Consider the following 21,622-nt stretch of genomic DNA (forward strand, 5'->3'; position numbering starts at 1 on the left):
TTGAGGATGTTTTAGTCAAGTTCTAAACTGCTTTGTTTAGACTAATATATTTGGAACGTTACATTCTTGTGATGTTCTAGGTATGAGATATTTAAAGGTTATGTTAGTATACATTTATATGGAGACCCATGTCTTTTTTCCTTTATGAAGCATGCTAAAAACTTTAGTGACAGAGGCTCCCCTAACTGCAGTAGACTTCATGCCTGATGGAGCCACATTGGCAATTGGATCTTCCCGTGGGAAAATATATCAATATGACTTAAGGATGTTGAATTCTCCAGTAAAGATCATTTCTGCTCACAAAACATCTGTGCAGTGTATAACATTTCAGTGTTCTTCTGCCCTTTCTAAGGTGAGAAATTTCCTTTTATCAATTTATGTTTTGTTAAATAACAAAATAACAAAAAGCAATAATTTGAAAGATTGGTCTTCAGCTTCAAAAGACATGATTTGAACAATATTATTGTATATTCAATTTTAAATAGTCTTGTTTTTTAAATATCTATGTGATAAACTTTGTCTTTAAGAAGCCTATCTTCATTTCCTACATTTAATTCTGAGATATTCTCTCTTCCTTCTAAATCCTCTATTTTCAAAATAACTAAACTTTTCTTTGTAGATTAAGTGGAAAAAAAATGTGCAGATACCATTAAAAATGCTAAAATTGATATGGGAGAACTCTAACCTCCCTAGCCAAAAGAAAAAAATCATGGGGCATTTGTAGTTTGTTACTGCCTAGACTGAAGCACGAGGATTTAAAAAATATTTCTTTTTATATTTTAGTCAAGTTTAAATAAAGCCTCTTCAAATAAATCTATCTTGAACAAAAGAGCGGGTAAAGTGAGCAGCACACCTGGGGGAATCCAGAATCCTGGAATTGTCAGAGAATCAGCTCCTTTATCAGGTACTGCCAGTTTATCTCAGCCCATGACCACAGTTGACGGGAAAGGACTGGTGGCTGTTCAGGACAAATCAGGTAAACCTATTTTAGTTTCTTATTATTTCGAGTATTTTTGTTCATATTTATATATAATAGCCAACATTTCCTCTGATACCGAACTGTGTTTTATGTAATTTTTTGTTTGTTTAAAGTAAATTTAGTCTTTGCATTCAAGTAAATGTTTTAGGGTCCTCTATAAAAAAGTTGTAAAAAAGAAAACAGTATGGACAGTAAAGAATCCTGGCTATCTACCAACTAATGGAATGATGCTGGTTATTGAAATTATTTTGCTTAGACTATTATAGTAGCATGTAGTTAGTTTACCAAAGAGCCTCCAGATTTATGAGGTTGAGATAAGATGGAATATTCTCCTCAAACATGAATTTAATCCAGTTAAGTAGAATATTTTTATTTTATATTTTTGTTTCTGATTGTCATTTCAAAATGGAAAGACGGCAAAATTGCATTTTAAAGTATAATGACTTTACAAATGAAAATTACTGAAAGAATTTTTTTTTTTTACTGCTTAGAGATAGATCATCTTTGGGGTAAACTTTTTTCCCCATGATATATTGCTTTGTTTCTTTCTACATTGACCAATTGTTTTATTTGCTTTGCCTACAATAGAATACAATGGTACAGACTCTTAATTGTTGAAGGGAAAGGAAGCCTTTTTAGTATCTTCTAAGAAATATGTCACATCAGCAAGTTGCAGCAACTAATTAAAAGAAAAAACCTAAATGTATGCTGGTATGGAAATGAGCATATGGAGGTGCCATTTTTCACTTATTGAACAGGTATTTATTGAATGCCTTCAATGCTCAGGGCCATTTCCAGAATAGTAATTACTTTATGATATAGAAGTACTTGTGTATGTCTGCCTTAATTTTAAAGTGTAAGAGACTTGTCAAAGATATTTTCTTTCATGGGTTGTGTAGTTTGTGGAGATGCCTTCTTTCCTGATAAAGAGATGGTATGTTTGTTGATTTGGATAGTTATGCCCTGGTTCAGTCTTCAACATATGCAAATAGATCTCTCATCTCAACTGTTTGAGCATTCCCTTTAATGATGAAGATCTCATCCTGTGCTGAGCACTTTTTATCCAGACCTTTCCATAGGTGTAGCCCAGGGGCTCTTCCCAATGTGTGGAGGCTTTTTTCCCCTGACATTGTACAGTGACAGTGGAGTTTTAGGCCCATTACCACATCCTCACTCGCACATTTACTTGAATATGTATATTTTCCCTATAAGTCACCAAGGAAATTATTTATCACTAAAGAACTCAATGAAATACTATTTCAACTTAGGAAAAAATTTTTTCCCAATACAATATTAAGTCATTTTTTCCAGGATGTAGAATAAATTTGTTATACAAACTATAGTTATTTTAAGAATTATCAATAATGCTATTGAATGTAAGTTTGTACAAATCTCCCCATTTAACAATGATAAAATTCACAAGGCAGTAAAAAAAAAAATTCTGTTATCTAAATATAATTCTTAATGATAGGCACTGAGTTGTTATCATGTTTCTGAGTTTACTAAGTATCATTAACTAGCACTGTCATAGTCTAGATCAGAACAGCTCTCCTAACATGTGCCTTTAATAAACTCGTAGTAGAAAAACTAAGAGCTCTAAGAAGAGTCTAGATAAATTAGGAAATAAGGATTCATAAATTTATGGAATTTTAGGGTTGAAGAAAGATTTTGATGGTTGACTAACTCATCCATTTAAATAATTCAGAAAGCTTAAAACCCCAAAGAGGTTTTGCAACTTGACCCAAGACTGACAGGTTCAGAGCAAAAATGAACAGGATCCATTAGTCACGTCTTTCAAGAGGATTTCTTCTTTTTAGATGGAAGAACAAACTGTAATGTCTAGAATGAGAGGACAGGGTGCTTTTTTTTTTTTTAGCTATAGTTCTCATCATATTAATAACCTTGGAGTTTGTGTGAAGAATCAGAGAACCTGTGCTATTTAAAAGAATTCATTATATTGGGAGTGGATTTACATGTAACATTTTAGAAGAATACTTATTGTTTAAACCATTGTGCTGTTACAGGGTTTTCAGTAAACTTTAAAAAGGTAAAGGGGTAAACCTTCAAATTATGCATAATTCTTGAGAAGTATAAGAATTACTTCTTTCTTACATTTATGAACCTTGCTTAGTAAAGTTGGATCAAATGAAGTAATATCTGAAGTACTTTGTAGGGGCAGTGAAGTGGCTCAGTGGGTAAAGAGACCAGGAGAAAGGAGGTGTCCTAGGTTCAAATGTGGCCTCAGTCACTACCTACTATGTGGCCCTGGGCAATGACTTTACCCCAATTGCTTAGCCTTTATTCTGAGAGAGAAAGTTAGGTTTTAAAAAAATAAATAATAAAGTGCTTTGTAAAATTTAAAGTGCTATGGGAAATGCTGCTGCTGCTACTATTACAGCTCATTATTATTTAGCTTTGGGTGATATAGTGATATTGAACATATTCCTTTGCTATTATAATGATACTTAGCAGGATCACTACTTGTCATGGAAAGAAACTGTTGGGTACTAAGGATGTTTTACCCTATAAGAGAGAATACTTTAGGGGTAGGGAGGACATAAAGCTATCTTCATATATTTGAATGGCTTGATTCGTGAGGGAGGAACTAAGATTTCTGGGTAGTAGATGAATTTTGGCTAATTATGAGGAAATATTTCCTTATGACAATTGCTAGCTTGAGGTAGTGAGTTCCTTATTACGGGAAGTATTTAAATAGAAAACAGATGACCACTTTTGGATGAGATTAATGTTTGGAGAATTCATGCCTCACATAGAGTGGACAAATGTTGATCAAGATTCTTTCATCATTTAGAGAGTCTGTATTTCTTTGATGCTGTTTAATGAATAACAAATTTATATGAGTCTTGTGCCTTTTGGAGTTTTTTTCCCCCTCTCTGTGCCCCCTCCCCATCAAAGAGTCTTTTCTTTCACTCAGCAAATAAGATATGTTTGGGTGTATCTTAGTGGATATTTATAGAGAGAATTTATAAGAAAATTATTCTAAAGAATAAATAATATAATCTCTCAGTGTGAAAAAAGGGACAGATTTTATTAAATGTCTGCTGGAAACTTTTCCTTTTGTTCAAACTTTTTCCCAAGATCTACCAGGCTTATTTAAAGGGAGCTATTTCTAAAGAATTGTCTCTTTATATTCTTGGATCTATGTAATTCATGTCAATAATTGCTATGATAATTGTCTCATTGCATGGATTTTACCTGACATCCAGAAATAGGCATATACCAAAAATGTTTGTCAGATGTTCAGTCATAGTTTTCTTGTTACTTAAAAGTTTCTGAAAAAATCAGAGAGCCAAAAACATGACAAGTTGTCAATATGCTGCTGCTTAAGGCAACTTGTGTTGGCCAATATTGTGGATCTTGACTTTTCTAGTCCTCCTGGAGGCTTATGGCTGACACTCATAAATTATCAGGTTCCAGAACTTCATATCAGATAATACTCAAAACAAGTGGACTGACAACAGGACCTTGGCAATGTCATATCATACTATGACTATGCTAAGGCATCTTTTGTGTTACTTCAGGCTTTTCAGTTATCTCCTCTAAGAATATACTGCCCCCTTCCTTTTGGATAATATAATAAACTACCATCTATTTCCTGAGTCTTTTAGCAATTTTGACCTTTTTGAACTTAGTTCTTAAGATAGAAAAAGTAGGAAGAGCTATTGAGCATCCAAAGCTGAGCACTTGCCCTAAGTTAGACTTTCTCCTCTGATTGTAAAGGCCTTTGCCTCCATTCAGAACCAATTTGTTCCAGCATACACAAAATATCTGTATATTCCAGCACAAGATAATAATGGATTTTTACAGCTATGACATAAATCTTTGAGAAAAGGTTAAATAGCATTCAATATTCCATGTCCACAAGACCAGAGAAAGGTATCATATAGTCTAGTCAAGATTTTAATCAGAAATGGCTAGAATAAACAAAATTGTGGTCCTTGAAAGAGGATGTTCCTCTTTGAAAGAGGATGTTCCTACTCTGTTAAAAACTCAACTTTGGAGAGCTCCAAAGACACTGGAGAAATGGGATCTTGCTCAGTGTTTCTTGTGTTAGTGTTTGTAGTAGTGTTTGCTGAAACCGTGTCATTACTAATTGTCACACTACTAGGACACAGGCACATTTTTTCCATTATTTGAATTCTGTTCTAGCTTTTAATTCCATATGCCTCAAGACTTAGCTTCATATCTGTTATCATTCTTTTAAGGCTTGCCTCGCAGCACAAATTCAGATGTTATTCCATCTAGAGACTCAGAATGTGGGAAGAATTCAGATCTTTCGAGCTTTGATGACACAGGAGGAAGAAGCAGTTTAGGGGACCTCTTCTCACCAGTGAGAGATGGTAAGTCTTTTCACATTTTTGAGCCCTGTTTTATTCATTATAGTCAGAAAACCTGGGTAAATAGGATGAGTGACGTTGCACTATGGCTGTCATCATCACTTCTCCCTTTTAGAACATGGGCAGGTTCAAAGATTGAGGCAAAGGAATGCTTTGGTGTGATGCCTTCACACGTGAAGTCCTCTAATGACTTTATGGCTGAGATGTTATTTTTGCTGCAACAAAGTTCTAATTGGGTGCTTTTATACCATTACTGTCATATTCCTATTGTAGATTTAGAACTGGAAGGACCTAGATGGAAGAGGCCATCTAGATGAGCCTTTTCATTTTATAGAGGAGGAAACTAAGCCAGAGAAGGGATTGAATTTGTTGCAGATCACAGAGTTTGTTAGTAGCAGAGCCTGTCCCCTTGATTCTTCTGTACCAAGAGACAAGAAGATAATGATAATAATAATGATAACCATAATAGTTTATTTGGCTAAAGCCCTTTCCTTATTCCAGGTCTATGAATCATGCAAAAGATCATCCTCAGTTTACATATAAGGAAACTGAAACTAAGGGAAATTAAGAACTGGTGTCACATTGATGTTTTGGAAATGATGAAATGATATAAAGGTAGATGGTACCCAGGGATACTGTTTATTTATTAAACTCTTTCTCATACATTGTCATTTGATGCTCAGAATAACCTCTAAGGTTCAAAAAATAACCTTATTTAATTATAAAATTTTTGGACAGGTTAGATGATCTGCAAAATCTAATATAATGAAACTTGGAGATAAATATAAAGTCTAAAAGAGCATGCAAGTTATGGTTTGGAGGGAGATAATACTGTTACAGTTTGTTGTTTGTTATTCAGTTATGTCCAATTCTTCATGACCCCATTTGCCGTTTTCTTGGCAAAGATACTGTAGTAGTTTTCCATTTCCTTCTCCAACTCATTGTGTAGATGAGGAAACTGAGGCAAACAGGGATAAGTGACTCATCCAGGATTACATAGCTTGGAAGTGCACGAGGCCAGATTTTTACTCAAGAAGTTGAAACCCCCTAACTCCAGGTTAGGCTCTCTGTCCACTACATCCCCTAGCTACCCATACCTATATAGCTGTTAATGTCAAAAAGACCTTTGGGGTTTTGTAAATTGCAAGCTTAATATGGATCAATCATTATAACTAGAATTTCTAAATGACTTTAAATTTCCCAAAGCAAAGGAAACCTATTACATATAGTTAAAAAAAAATTTTTTTTAATGCAAGTTCGTGTATCCTGGTTTAAGAAGTCCTTATATAGAAAGTGCTATTTGGACTATATTGTGAAGGCCCAGAGGGATTCTTTGAGAGGGAAGAGGAGGATAGGGGGCACATTTAAGTCACAAGGGTCAGCCAGTCCAGAAATATGTGAGGAAGGCTTTGCTGGACAGAAGCTGCCAGGAGTGGGAAGTCTGGAAAGATAGGTTGGGGAGGGTTTTAAAAGCTAAACAGTTTATATTTGATTATAGAGGCCATAGGAAGCTACTGGAGTTTGTTACAGAGCTTAGTAAATGTAGGCAGGCCCACATTAAGGAAATTCACTTTGGCAACTGTGTGTTTAGTACATATTGGAAGAAACATTTGAGATGGAGAGAACAATTAGCAGGCCAGGAAAATAGTTTAGGCAAACAGGAATGAGAACTTGAATGAAGATGCTTACTACATAAGCAGAAAGGAACAAATCTGAGAGTTATTGAGATAGAAATGACATAAGTTTGGCAACTTGGTAGATATGTAAAACAAGCAAGAGTGAGGAGCCAAGGTTCAGACCTGTAAGGCTGTAATGGTAATCCCCATTTCTGTGAAAGGCAAGTTTTGGAGAAGGGGAGATTTTTATTTTTATTTTTTTGAGAATATCGAGATTTTATTGGACAAGCTAAGGTTGAGGTGCTTCTGGGACATCCAGTTTGAAATGTAGTATTAGATCCTGATGCTGGATTGAAGGTCATGGGAAAGACTGGGGCTAAATATAAAGATCTCTGAGTCATCTACAAATGATCATTAAACTGATGGTAATGGATTTGTTCACCAAGAAAAAAGTACAGAGAGAAAAGGTGGAAGTATTTGTGGAGAAATGAGAAGCAGGCTCTGGATCTTAAAGGAAGTGCGAGGATATTATCAGTGTGGTCCTGGTATGAGAGGAACATGGAGACATAGCAGGAAAAGATGAGTTTGAAGTATCACAAGTAACCAGTATTGCTGGAATGGGCAGTGTGTAAAGAGGGAGAGGATTATCAAGTATACTTTGGAAAGGGAGATTGAAGCTTCTTAGTAAAATATCTAAAGCCAACCTAAAGGTTTCTAATTAGGGAAATGTCATCTTAAGATTTTTATTTTCTGGAAAATTATTTGGGCAATTGTGTGGTATATAAGGGTAAGAGATCATGGTAGAGAGACTCATTAAGACATGTTAATATAGTTTGGGTGATAAATGAAAAATGAAAAGGTCCTGAAGTAGGTAGACAAGTGGCAGAGAAGAACTAAGTAAAAGAAGAGTACAGATATGATAGATTTTAGAGCTAGAGATGGTGGCTGTTACTTGCTCACCTCCTCATGTGGCCCTGGAGGTAGACATTAAGGTTAGAGTCGAAATTCTGTAGAATGGTTGCTGTCAAAATGAAATGCTAGAATTGGGTCCCAAGCCCCAAACTTCAAAGCTACAGTTATATGAAATGAGCAGTTTAGAGATATTAACTTTTCTAGCATAAAAAGAAATACAGTTTGCTCAGGGGTGTTTTCATTTTTTTTTTTTTTGGTATTTATTTTTATTTGCCAGTTACACATAATAAATTTCCATATAAGTTTTCCTGCTATATGATTCAAATTGTCTCTCTCCTTCCTTCCCTACCCCCTCCCAGAGCTGCCAAGCAATTTAATCTGAATTATATATGTATTATCACACAAAACATTTCCATAAGAGGTCTTTTCATTGTTGCTGAGGGATTTGCAAAAAGGGATCCTTCTTTTGGGTTCTCTGCAAAGGAGATGCTGACATGAGTACAGGTTTTTCAACTTGCAGACAAGCATAGTGAAAAGTGTACAGTTTTAAGGCAGACATAGTGAGGAATAAGTAATATTTCTCCTAGGAGATGTGAACTATTTTCTGCCAGGCACCCTGGAGAATGGAAGAACAAACAAATGCTTGTTACCTTCATGATGCTCTAAACATGAAGGCCCTAATTAGTAGCATGGGCTAGACATTGTAATGTGGCTGCCAAGCAGCCTGGGAGCTGGGTTAGGGATACTGTGTCTTCTCCTTCTCCCTGGCTAATGACCAAGTGCTGTATTAACAATGCTTGTACCAGAGTTAGGCCTCCAGGCTTAAATTAAGCCCATTTGACATTTTTGTAGCGCATTTAAGCTAGTTCTAAGAACACTACCAACCAAAAAAAAAGAAGCAGAATGGATGGAGACTTATTGGATGTAGTTTTCAAGAATAAATGGAGAATTAAAGATGACTGTAAGCTAGGTGATTTCAAAGTGCCAATAGTGCACATCCAGAATTTGGGAAGAAAGGAAGGTTTTTCTTGGTGCAATAGAAATTCATTCAGATAATTTGAGATGCCAATGGGACATCTTCAGGTAGAGATTGCCAGGCATTTGGAAAAATGGCACTATAGCTCAGGAAAGAGATTAAAAACAGATGGATAGATTTGGTAGTTATAAAAAGGAATCATTAAAGTCATCAGAATACTGAGTGAAGACATTTGAGGATAGAACCTTGGGAAAAACTCCCATGTTTACTGGCAAAGAGAGAATGGTGTGATGAGGCAGTGAAAGGGATAAGCAAAGGAATGATCAAATGAAAAAGAGATAAACTATGAAAACTGTTGTGGAAGCTGAGGGGAGAGAGAAGATGTGCATGCTCAGTAGGATTGGAACCTTCAGAAAAGTCTAGAAAGATTTGGCCTAGGTGGCTCAGTGGATTGAGAGCCAGGTTGAGAGATCTTGGGTTCCAATGTGACCTTCCTAGCCTTGTGACTCTTGGCAAGACACCCCTAGTAACCTAATCCTTACCACTCTTCTGTTTTGGAACCAGTAATTAGTATCAATTCTAAAACAAAAGGTATGGATTTAAAGGGGGAAAAAAGGAAAGACTGCTGAGTTTGACTGAGAGAAAGGTCATAGATGAAATTAAAGAGAATACTTTGCATGGAAGCCAGATTTGCCTGAGGTTGAGGTGGTGAGGAAATAGAGGAACTGAGAGTTATCCTACTCTTCCTAGAAGTTTTAACAATGAATAGGACCAGAGAATTTAGCCATGAATAGGACTGGGGATGATAGGACCTGACCATCTTTATAGCTAGTGAAGAAAGTACCATTAGAGAAGGAAGCACTGAAGAGAGGGAATTTTAATGGCACAAATTTCCAGAGGTAATGGGGGAAGAGGGCAAGATCAAGGGTACAAGTAGAAGGGTTAGCTTTTTCAAGTAGGTAAGATACTTCATCCTAAAGAGATGATAGGGAAAGAGCTTAGAGAAGTTTTTCAGTTTTTGGCGACTGAAGATAGGTAAGCTTACAATGGATGGTCTCAGTCTTTTCAGTAAAGTAGGGTTATCTAATTGAGAGAGGAGAGACCATATTGGTCAATTTGATGATCTCAGAGAGGAGGAAGCTTAAGACACCTTGGTTGTATTAGAATCAAATGAAAGGAGTGCTAGGTAGTATGTATCCATTTGCTAGCAAATTGATGTACATAATTGCACATGACATGATCTCCCTGTTCACTTTCAGTGGCTATCTATTGCCTAACAGAGAAAAACCAATAATGTGACTTTCAGGCTGTCTAGAAACTAACTCCAGCTTTCCTTTGCAACCTTATTTTACATGTTTCTTCATATTCTTTATGCTTTTATACCTAGCAATGTGACTTGTTTGACGTAGCTTTTCAATGTGGGGAGGGAGATAGTTTGACAGATGGGAGGTGGGAGATGGTTCACATCTAACAAAATATGTGTTAAAGAGAAGTTATTGAGTCTGGAAAAAAAGAAGAAAGAGATTAAAAGCAGGTTTTCTTGACTCAAAGCAAGCCAAAATAGGGGGTTATGAGGGTGATGATGTGGAGTTGGGAACAGAGCAGCAGTGAACATCATCATTTTTTAATTAATACCTTATCCTCATGGCAAAACTTGCTGCTCAGGTGATTGACTCAGAGTGCAGATTTAGAAACATTGTTTTAGAACTGACCAATGCAAGAATTTGTTTTGTTTGATTCTAAATGTGTGTAATAGAGATTTTCGTTTTCCAAGTGGAGGGAAGAGAAAAGTCAGATCTTTGTTTGAAAATAAAATGAAGTAAAAAAATAAAATCATATCTTGCATAAGTTTTAAAAATGAATTTCGAAGGGTTTCCAACCCTATTCTCTTTGTTGGTTTCCCAGTAACCGTTTGAGATGGAAAAGACTGTTGTCATTAGTTCCATTTTATAGGTAGTGAAACTAGAATTTGGAGAATCCATGTAACCTTTCCCAAGGTTACTTAGCTGGTATGCAATGAGCCAAGATTAGAATCTGATTTTCCTGACCTTTAAGACCCATCTTTTAATGATAGACATTGTTTTGGTTTAGTTTCAGTAAGGTCTGATTCTTCGTAACCCTGTGGACCTCTCTCCAAGCAGTTTTCTTGGTAAAGATACTGAAGTAGATTGCCATTTCCTTGTCCAGCTCATTTTACAGATGAGGAAACTGAGGCAAACTTTCCCAGGGTCACACAGCTGGTGTCTGAGGTTGGATTTGAATTAGAGTCCTCCTGACTCCAGAGCTGGCTTTTTGTCTATTGTGCCACCTAGTTGCCCTAACCATGTTACCTACCTAAATGAATCTACATGGAAAAAAAGAGGCTACATTCTTCTTTTTAGAGAGTTAGGGGGTGGGGTTGTTATTGGCATGGGATGTTCATATGCTGATGTATTGCTTAGTAGGTTCAGTTTTTCTAAAATTGTCTTTGTTCCCAAGGGAGATTCATTTGGATATATTGGTAAATAAATCCAATCTAAGATTTAATAAGTTATAATTGATTGTAGAAGAAAATGAACATGCATTTTGTGTGTGGATGTTTAAAAAAATTTTTTTAATATTGTCTTGTATCTACCACTTGGAGAAATGAAGAGGAAAGTGGCAACTCTTAACTTTTTCCTTGTCCTTTTTTTGAATTTTACTTTTTGCTCCCCTGAAGGCTTCATGATGAATAGAAGTAGAATGAGAACCCTGATTTTATATTTACTTTGTTCTTTATTGTATAATTTTTAAAGATGCTGCTGTCCACAAGGCAAGTGAGGACTCTACTCCCAGAGGAGATGGTAGGAACTTTTGCATTATTTTTTTCTCCCTCAATAGTGAAGACTTTTATGAGAGGTTTATGTTAAAAAAGAGGACATATATGAAGTTAATAATTTCCTTTGTTATATATAATAGTGTGTTTCTTAAATAACTACTGTTTTTGTAGAATGGAATATAGAATCTATGTAATATCAGTCATGTGCAAAAGAAATCCTTTTCTCTTTTTTTAGGCCTAGACTTTCTCCCACAGTTAAATGCAATGTTTCCTACAAGAAAACATCCATCAAATACAAGTACACCAGTATCACATCTTAGCTCTCTTCATGTCTCAATGGAATTCCCACTTACAGAAGAGAATGAAAGTCAAGATATAGCATATGAGAATAAGAAGATGCAGCTGGGAAAACAGGAATTGAAGGATTCCTTGAAACAGGTATCTGTGCAGGAGAATTTCCATCAGGTTGGTTTATTTTTTAAGTATTGTTTTATAGATAGTAAGAATAATACATTTCAGTACTTACCAGATCCCAGATTTTATAGGTTTGGCCCATGTTCCCTTGATGGAGATCAGAGCTGTTTTGCATCTTAGTCTTTATGAGTTTCATTGACCAAAGAGATTTACCACCTGCTGGCCTACCTCTGGTGCTGAGTTGTTAAAGTTGACTCTCAGCTAGTGGGCATATAGCCTGTCCATCCCTGGGTCCATCTTGAAACCTTTTGTGCTTTGTAAAACCTGCCAAAACTCGTGGACCTCTCACATAGTATTCAGGAATTCAAGGTCATCATCACTGCACACAGAGGAAATCAGTAGGATTTGAATAGAGAAGAGTGAAGTTTGTTGTTAGACGATTTCCAGAAATTATATTGTTGGTCCAAGGACCTGTGAGCACACTGCTGCGTCATGCTGGGCAGGCCTCAGTCAGTGTGCCCTGATGGACTATCCTTTGATATCTCTTGAGAGTCTGAATACTGGTACCCCGTGCATTCAGAATAACCGAACAAATTAGACATTAAAAATCAATTTTCAATCATTTTTATGTAACACTTGATGTTACTTAGTGTAAGATTGGATGGCATTTTTCTTTATTCCTTTAAAAACAAGATGCTTTATAAGTGCATGTCAAGTCACTCTTTACCCACATTCAGCTGGAGCTTATATCCATTGGTACATAAAGAACCTAGCAACTTAAGTAATTTTAACTCAAACTGTGTAGCAAAACAGTGACACCAAGACAAGAATATAGCTTACATGACTTAAGTCATTGTATTTTCTACAAGAACTTACTTCTTCATTAGAAGTGGAACTAGTAAAACACTATGCAGAAAGGCTAGTGAATTATAGAAATAGTCACAGAAAAAGGAGAGTAATAGAAATAGTAGAGTATGATTTTTAGTAATGTTAAGAGCTCCGTTTTTAGTCGAGAGCTATTCTGAATGTAAGTAAGTCAGGTTGTTAAAATATTTTATTTGTGTAATTCTTTTATGTCATAACCATTTCCCCATTAGTTATTTCAATAATATCTACCATGGTAACTTCCTTCTAACAAAAACAAAACCAAGAAAAAATACACCATAATAAAATTTTCAGGGACTGCCATGGATAGAGTATGTAACATTCTGTACCAGTATTTCACCACCTCTCTTCTGAGAGGAAGGAAGTGCAATATACATGTTATTCAAGAAGAATAGAATGAAAGTGCCACTTGAACTGCCCAACTGATATTTATGGGATGAGTTAAACATACTGCCTTTCTATTGAAAGTGTTAGTTACTAATAAATGTTCAGGATGACTGCATTTTTCTTTATTAGGCTGTCAAAAAAAGCTTGTTTTTGTGTTTGTCAAAGAGATGGGTGAATCTAGTTCTAACATTTTAATAAGATCTATCTTGATAATTGGCCCAACTACCACTTTTTTTTTCACTTTTTCTCACTTATCTTCCACTCTCCAAAAAGAAGACAAAAATCTTTTGATAAAGTTTAATATGTTTTTAAAAAATGGAAACAAATAGATTGCTAAAATGAGTTGTTATAAATTTGAAGCTTGCCAAGTTCATTTCCTCTGGTGCTGAATCTGGAAATCTGAGTAACTCCCCATCATCCAATACAAGAAGCCCTGAGAAAATAGAAAGTCCAGAGAAAGAAACTCAGGCCCATTTGACACATGAATTCCCAATCAATGGAGCTACCATGGCAAGTAAGTACATAAAGATGCTTACAGATATTTTGTTAATATGCACATGCATTCAAAAGTTTTAAAAATTCAACCTAAAAACTTTAAATAAATATAGTAGGGACTACTGAGTTAGGAAAAAAAGATTTAGGATGTGTAGTCCTTAGGGTTTTTTCATATTCTCTCTTTTTTAAAATATATTTTTATTTCTTTAAATTTTCCCAATGATGCATTTAAATTTTGTATACATGTCTAAAGTGACTTCATTTTCAATTTTTGGAAGAACAACAGAAGGAAAATACTATTGTATGTGAATCAGAATATATAGCTGTACCCATTTCATTACATTTTCCAGAGAGTGATTTCTTTAAGGTGATTTTCATGTACTGAAGTCTTCTTTCAGATGTGTCTCGCTGTAGCTTGGCTTTATATAGAGTTGTAATAGTGAAGGACAGGGAATGTTGCCCATTATGAGACATATACTTTGGACTGTAGATATGCATCCTTAAGAGTTAAGAAAAGTGATGGGTATTGCTTCACCGTTAGAGACTGCAAAAGGAAAAGGGATGGGCAGTTTCAACTTCCAAAAGAATCTAAAATCTTCAGTGATCAAATTACCAAAAATTTCACATGATCAAAATGTGAAATTCTGATAATAGACAAATGAATAATGTAAGAGGAAAGAATCCAAAGTAGCCACTGTGACAGTTGGAGGATTCTCTAGAAGGTTTACATTTGAAAAGAGCTTTTCAAACCTGGAAAAGGAGACATATAACCAAAGACAAATATGGCTGATGTGTGGACCGGCAAGGACAGTGTCAGAAAAGCTCATGCCTAGAATGATCTGGCACTTGTGGAAGACATCAAGGGCATAAAAAGGCTTTTTAAGGCCATAAGAACAAGGAAGGAAGAGGTTCACAACTGGGGAAAATGGTTTAATGCAGATGACAGAAAAAGCTGAGCTAGACAGCTCCTATTTTTCATTTATCCTATCAAGGAGAAAAACTGAAAAAAGCAAGACAGACAGGTAAGAGGAATGTAGTCCAAGATAGCAAGATGCTAATTGTCTTAATAATAGATTAAATTTGAGGAGTGCTATAGTTATTTCATTTGATCCTCACAACAATTCTCTTGAAACAGAGGCTATTATTATCCCCATTTTACATATGAAGAAATCAAGGCTGAAGGAGGTGATTTGGCCTAGGATAATGTGGTAAATGTCTAAGGTGGGATTTGAACTTGGATCTTCCTGATTCCCAGTCCTCTTGTGGACAGCACTCGTCTACTAATTCCTCTTGTTACCTGCATGAGAAGAGCACATTAGTTGCTCGAAATAAATTCATCTCCAAGTTTACATTAATACATCTCAGAGAAATAAAGTGATATAAAGAGGAAGATATTTCCTAAAAATTTTTAATGGAAAGTCATGAATTTCTCTATTTACAAAAGAAAGAAGATACTGTCTAGTGAGGAATTTGGAGTCCAACTCCAGATTTTAAAGAGATAGAAGATGAAAAGTCAGGCAATTAAAATCAAACATACAAAAGCAGCACATTCTTGAGACAACTAGGTAGCACAATGGATAAAGAGCCAGGTCCCAGAGATGGTATATCCTGGGTTCAAATCTGGCCTCAGATACTTCCTAGCTGTGTAACCCCAGGCAAGTTAATTAACTCCCATTGTCTAGCCCTTACTGCTCTTCTGTCTTGGAGCCAATCCTTGGTATTGATTCTAAGATGTTAAGGGTTTAAAATAAATAAGTAAATAAAACAGCAAATTCTTATAAGAATATGGCATATCTTGGAGTGAAGTGGAGCTGGAGATGAATTATTAGAATAACTAAAAAGGACTTTTTTTTTTTTTTGGTGGCAGGGATAGGACCACTCCTTGTGGATAGGTTAGTGAAAGTGTGCAATATAAGGAAGATAGAACTAGTCAACTCTTGTTTATTTCAGTTCCTAGAAAAGCAATCTTTGTCCTGGATAAGGGATAGTTAATGTAATTGAAACATAAATAAAATAGGTAAATTAGAGAACACTTAGCTACTCTTAATGAATACAATGATCTACATCCCCGGGTTTTGAAAGAATAGGAAGTGAATTTTGTTACCCATTTATTGATGGTATCACAAGTACTGAGGAATGGCAAAGATGTTGCAATACTTGATAAATTTCCTAGTTTTCCAAAAAGAGAAGAGAATGGAATTCAATTCCAAGCAAAAATCTGGAATGTTTCATTATAGATCTCTTTAGTCTGAGGTCTGTGAATTTGTTTTATATGTTTGTGTGAGTGTGTGTGTGTGTGTGTGTGTGTGTGTGTGTGTGTACACTTTCTTTGTAATTCTTTGTACTTTATTTTATAAATTTAAAACTTTATTATGAGAAGGGTTCCATAGACTTCACTAGACTGCCAAAGAAAGATTAAGAAAAATTAAGATTTCTATTTTTTTTTTAAACCCTTACCTTCCGTCTTGGAGTCAATACTGTGTATTGGCAGAATACACAGTATTGTAAGGCAGAAGAGTGGTAAGGGCTAGGCAATGGGGGTCAAGTGACTTGCCCAGGGTCACACAGCTGGAAGTGTCTGAAGTCATATTTGAACCTAGGACCTCCCATCTCTAGGCCTGGCTCTCAATCCACTGAGCTACCCAGCTCAAACCTTAAGATTTTTAAAGAGATAGATGATGACCATCTAGAAAGGATAGTGTTTTGTTGTGTTTTCCCTTAGGGTCTTGCAAAATTTCATCAAGATCCTACAGACTAACTTCCATTTCTTCTCCTGATAGGTTTACTAGTCTGGCATATCAAGAGACTTATGCTTCTATTTCAGTAAGCCACTTCACAGGCTCCAGTGCTATCTTTGAGGATAAGGGGGAAAAATACAGGCCAGACAGTGATATAGTATTCCAACCTAGCAGAATTACCAGCCCCCTCAGAGTCCTCATTAATAGGAATCTTTAGTGGAGTACTCCAGGGACCTGTCCTGGGCCCTGTGCTAGTCAACCATGTTTATGAGGAACTTGAAAACTTGTCAGGAATGGTATGTTTATCACATTTGCAGATGACACAATGGAGGGAGGGGAGGGATCATTAACACGTGGAAGGCAGTCAAGTTCCAAAAAGAACTTAACAGACTGGAACAATGGGCAAAATTTAATAAGATGAGATTTATTGGGAATAATTGTCAAGACTTTCCCTTGGGGTTGAGGCATTTCCTGCCCAAGTGGGAGGTATGGCTATGCACCACTTTGTGTAGAAACAAATGTGGGTGTTTAATGGGCTCAATGTGAGATAGCAGCTTGATTTTGGTGGCTGAAAGGCTAGTGTGATCCTTGACTTCCTTAAATAGCATGATGGCCAGAATGAAGAGGAGGATAATCCTTTTTTATTCTCCCAGGGTTGGACTACATCTGTAGAATTGTATACATTTTAGAGGTCACATTTTAGGGAAGGACATTGGTAAACTGGAGAGCATTCAGAGATGAGCTCCTAGGTTGGAAAGAGATTTGAATAGGAATATCATAGGATTAGAAGCAAGGGAGTATTACACCTCTTCTCCAGGCTCTGGGGAGACATGATGGATGTCTTGAAGTATTTAAGCATTGTCCTTTAGGGAAAAGTGATTCTATTTTTCTACTTGGCAGAAGGCAAAACTGATAACTGTGAGTGGGAGTTGTAGAGTCTTTTGACTATATAGATACTTTTTAACATTTCAAGATAGCAAAACATGGAATGAACTGTCTCAGAAAGAGGTATTGTTTGGGTTTTTCTTCTCTCAAGGTTTTCAGATCATCAGTCATCTGGGTATTGTAGTTAGACTTCCCGTTCAGGGGACGATTAGATTAGATGGTTTATGAGAGCCCTTTCAACTCTGAGATTTTATGAGTCTTTGGAGTGGAAATGTTTAGTCTAGAAAAGGCAAAACTTGGGGGGGAGGAGAGTGATAGCAGGCAGCAAAAATTTGAGTAATTGAGAAATGCTATTTGAAAATCTTTATAGCAGCACTAGAACCATAGTTTAAAATTTTAGGGAAATAAATTTGGACCCAGTAACAAAATTTTCCCCCCTAAAGATTAGAGTTGTTTAAAATCAAATGAGATGCTTTATAAGAACCTATTTCTTATTAAAGGTAAAAGTTGCTTGACTAAGGATGTCACAGAAAACATATGTGGATATGAGACTTGAATGGATGATGTCAAAGATCATTTCCAGCTTAAGATTCTACAATTTTGGGTATAACACAAATCTACCTTGAATCCTTTTCGGATTCAACCCATAAGATTTACTCAAAGGATATTAACTATCAGAAGTTGCTTATGAGTAGATGGCTTTACAGCATTTTTGTTTATTCTTAGTACTTTTCCCTCAGATTTGTAACAAAGTTCTGTGTAGAAGGGAGATTTTGACATTTAAATATGTGAACAGAGAAATGTACAACTAAATTGCATTTCAATATTTAGCAAAAATATTAGCAAAACTTTTCAACTGTCACTTAGAAGTAAACTGTATTTACTATGACTAAATACGAAGTTCTTGTGCATTTTGATTTTTATTCATCTTTCTGAGTGTTTGTCTAATAATTTTTAACGCCCTTTTTATCCTTCTACGTCTTGGCTATATTTATCTTTGTTCATGTATTTTCTTGTTGCTGACCTATCACCAATGTGTTATGTTTGTTTTATGTAAGATAGATAAATGGTTTGTAGACATTTTTAGATGAATCCCCTTGTCATGTGTTATTACATTAGTCTGTTGGCAGCTTATAAATATAGATAAATGACTGATAGAAATAACATGATAGAAAGTTCCTGGAATCTATTTTAGAGACATTTTCTTTCCTAATGTCATAGAAACAGTTCTTTCCCTCCAATTTTTCAAGTATTTATTTGCCAGGTGTTTTTTAGAAACGTCTGATTGTCTTTTGGTCTATTTTAGATCCAAAGATAATGTCCTCTGTCACTTCCGGAGTTGCCAATTCACTTTCAGAAAAAATAGCCGACACCATTGGAAACACTAGAGCACATGTACCGCTGACATCTGTTCAAATCCATTTTATCCAGAACATGATACAGGACACACTGGATGACTTTAGGTATTACTTAATATAGTTATTTTTTTTCCTATCCTTGACTTTTTTTTCCTTGTTTTTAGCCAAAGGAAATGAAAATGAAAATGCAGTGACTAATAATACTTGGAGGTTTCTGCTTGAAGTCCTGAAGTTAAAATTTTCAATGTGGCTTTTCAGTAAGACTTTAGTATAAACATTTAGTAGATTATCATGTTGACCTCAGTCTATTGCATTTACAGATTATCATGCAGTGAAAGGCTCATTCATTCATTACAGCTGGTGGGCAATCTAGCAGCTGCAGTTTAACAGTCAAGCTGTCATTCTAGAAGCTTTTGTTAACAAAATAATGTTGCCAAAATTTGACAAGCAGAAAGCATATAGTTTTTTGTCTACCCTTATACAAGGTCTCTTAAATAGAAGACTTTTAGAGCATCTGTCAAATATACCATTTATTTATGCAGTAGAGAAATACATTTTAAAAAGCAATGATGAGACATATATTCTGTAAATAGAACAGATTTGCATGTGGCTTTTTGGGGTAACTTGTTTGTCTTTAGCCTTTTAATTCTCATCTCTTCCTCAAACTGCTAGAAAGTTGAGAAAGTAATTTGTTAAATGTGGCACTTCAGCTTTCTCAATGTTTTCCCTCCAATACTTGAAACTATTAAATTTATGAGTTCGTTGCCTTTTTAAAAAGCCCTACAGCTATTTAATTCTGCTTGAGGTCCGTGATGGAGTCACATTTGTAGGATATTGTAGAATGCCAGTTGTCCTCTGTTAAGAGTTGTAATAACATTTGTAGTGCATATATGAGCATTCCAAAGGAAAATGATGACAAGTCTGTAGGTTTTTAATGTTGTTAAAGAGTGAGGAGGGAGAAGGTGACATTTGGATAGTTAGAAAGTTGTAAGAGCTAGTGGAATTAAAAAGGAAAGGCTACCTTGGGTTTGCAATCTTTCTAATAACCCAGGAACCAGTGGAACCTCACTTGAGATCTGCCAGTTAGAACTTTTTTGCTTCAAAACTCTGCTCAGATGAGACCTTCTACATAAACTTTTTTCTTATTCTCCCCAGCTGCTCATGCTTTTACACCTCCCAAAAGAAAATGTTATTTTGTATTTCTTTTGAATGCATTTTTACTATACAAATTATGTATCTATTTTCTCTTCTGATAGAATGTAAGCTCTGGGAGGGCAGAGACTGTTTTTTTTTTGTTTTTTTTTGTTTTGTTAGTCAGAAAGCCCTTAGAAGAGCTTACTGTGTGCCTGGTGCTGTGCTTAAATACTAATTAAGAAGGGCAAAAACAGTTATTATGCTTGTTATCACCAAATTGATTGGTCAACCTAAAATTTGGGTTTTTTGTTATTAAACCTAATTTATGAGGCTAATAACTTCCCTTTATTTATATTTGCTGGTCTTGGTTTCTTTATTTCTATAGTTTGTTCAAATTCAATGATGTTTTTCTTTGCTTCAATATTGGATAACTAAATGTATACTCTTTGCCTTCCTTCCTCCATGTTGCCCCTATTAGGCAAGAAATAGTGAAGTAATATTAATTAAGCTACATTTTTTGGATAGTGAAAGACCCTTCTCTGTAGTCTTAAGATTTCCTGAAGTGTATATCCTTTAAGTCCCATAATTGTTGAGATATTCCCCAAAATCATTTATGATACCTGCAACAACGATAATGGTGACATTGGTGCAGTGAGAACATTTGAGAACCAGTGACTTAGATGAGATGAGATGACTTCAGATGCTGAAAAGCTTTAATGAGCTTTGACAACCTCTTAGTTGTAGATCATATATTCTTAATATGCCTGGCAGAAATCTCACTTTTAACTCATTCACTATTCATTCATTTAAATGAAGACTAGTTACTTTTTAAAAATATGCTTGTAGTCTTGCCACCACTGTATACTTTTCCATTATTAGTTTATAGCATTTTTTTTAGTCTTCTGCCCACAAATGAATTTAACCAAATTCCTTTGACTCTAATAGCCATTTTCCTGAGCCCCCTCATTTTTACCCCACTGCTTTCACCTTTTTGTAATTGTGAATGGCTAGACATGTTAATTGAACAATAAACTATGAAGACTGTAACTTGTTGAAATTAGAAGTCTTAAGGCAGTTATTAATTCAATCCATATTTAATGACATGTATCATTGTTGGTGTGTTGCATGGAAATTTAAAAAGTATAAGCCATTCATATAATGTTAGTAATTATTTTAATTTTTAAACAACTGTAATATATCCAGGATCATAATATAGTTACATTAAATAATTCTTCAAATTTCTTAGAGCCAGATGTTAATTTTTCGAGGGCATGGGGGTGAGGCAGGAGAGACAATTTTGAAGCATGGGAAAAGATGGCATATGAAGAGGGTGGTGGCATTTTAGTCAGAAAGGAACAGAAATGGACACTGAACTCCAGAGTATAGAAGGAAGAATAAATGAAGTAGGAAGGAAGAAATAGCAGGAAAGGGGGAGAGATATTTTACTTAGGGTCATATTAAGAGGCCAAGATTGGTTTCAGCTAAACTCTTATACAGTTCTTCCCCACATGCCTTCAGTTTGCTCTGCCTGGGTTTTGAGATGAGGGACAGGTAGGTGAGCAAGTCACAGCTATTCCTTTCTTGACTTAAAAAATATAAACAAAAAACTCAGTAGAAACTTTGTCTTCTCTATTTCACCCAGCTGAATTCATCTGATCACATGTAGCAGAAATTTTTTCCCTTCTCAG

At 35.5% G+C, this 21,622-nt stretch overlaps 1 protein-coding gene across 8 annotated transcripts in view; it reads left to right on the top strand.

Annotated features, from left to right (window-relative positions):
* The window catches only part of NEDD1 (NEDD1 gamma-tubulin ring complex targeting factor), a 63,841-nt gene that overhangs the window by 38,797 nt on the left and 3,422 nt on the right, over positions 1-21,622 (top strand). For 4 of the 8 annotated variants that reach the window (XM_007503249.3, XM_007503247.3, XM_056798676.1 and 1 more), the window contains exons 7-13: positions 151-352; positions 784-976; positions 5,206-5,340; positions 11,616-11,663; positions 11,874-12,103; positions 13,685-13,838; positions 18,749-18,905. In XM_007503249.3, coding sequence (XP_007503311.1) covers positions 151-352; positions 784-976; positions 5,206-5,340; positions 11,616-11,663; positions 11,874-12,103; positions 13,685-13,838; positions 18,749-18,905 — 1,119 coding nt within the window. Of the gene's footprint in view, positions 1-150; positions 353-783; positions 977-5,205; positions 5,341-11,615; positions 11,664-11,873; positions 12,104-13,684; positions 13,839-18,748; positions 18,906-18,964; positions 19,090-21,622 lie in introns of those variants that run through there. The other 4 variants (XM_001364563.5, XM_007503251.3, XM_056798677.1 and 1 more) reach the window with 3 other exon arrangements.

This window comes from Monodelphis domestica, chromosome 5 (assembly GCF_027887165.1).
Source record: "Monodelphis domestica isolate mMonDom1 chromosome 5, mMonDom1.pri, whole genome shotgun sequence".
Taxonomy (NCBI): Eukaryota; Metazoa; Chordata; class Mammalia; order Didelphimorphia; family Didelphidae; genus Monodelphis; species Monodelphis domestica.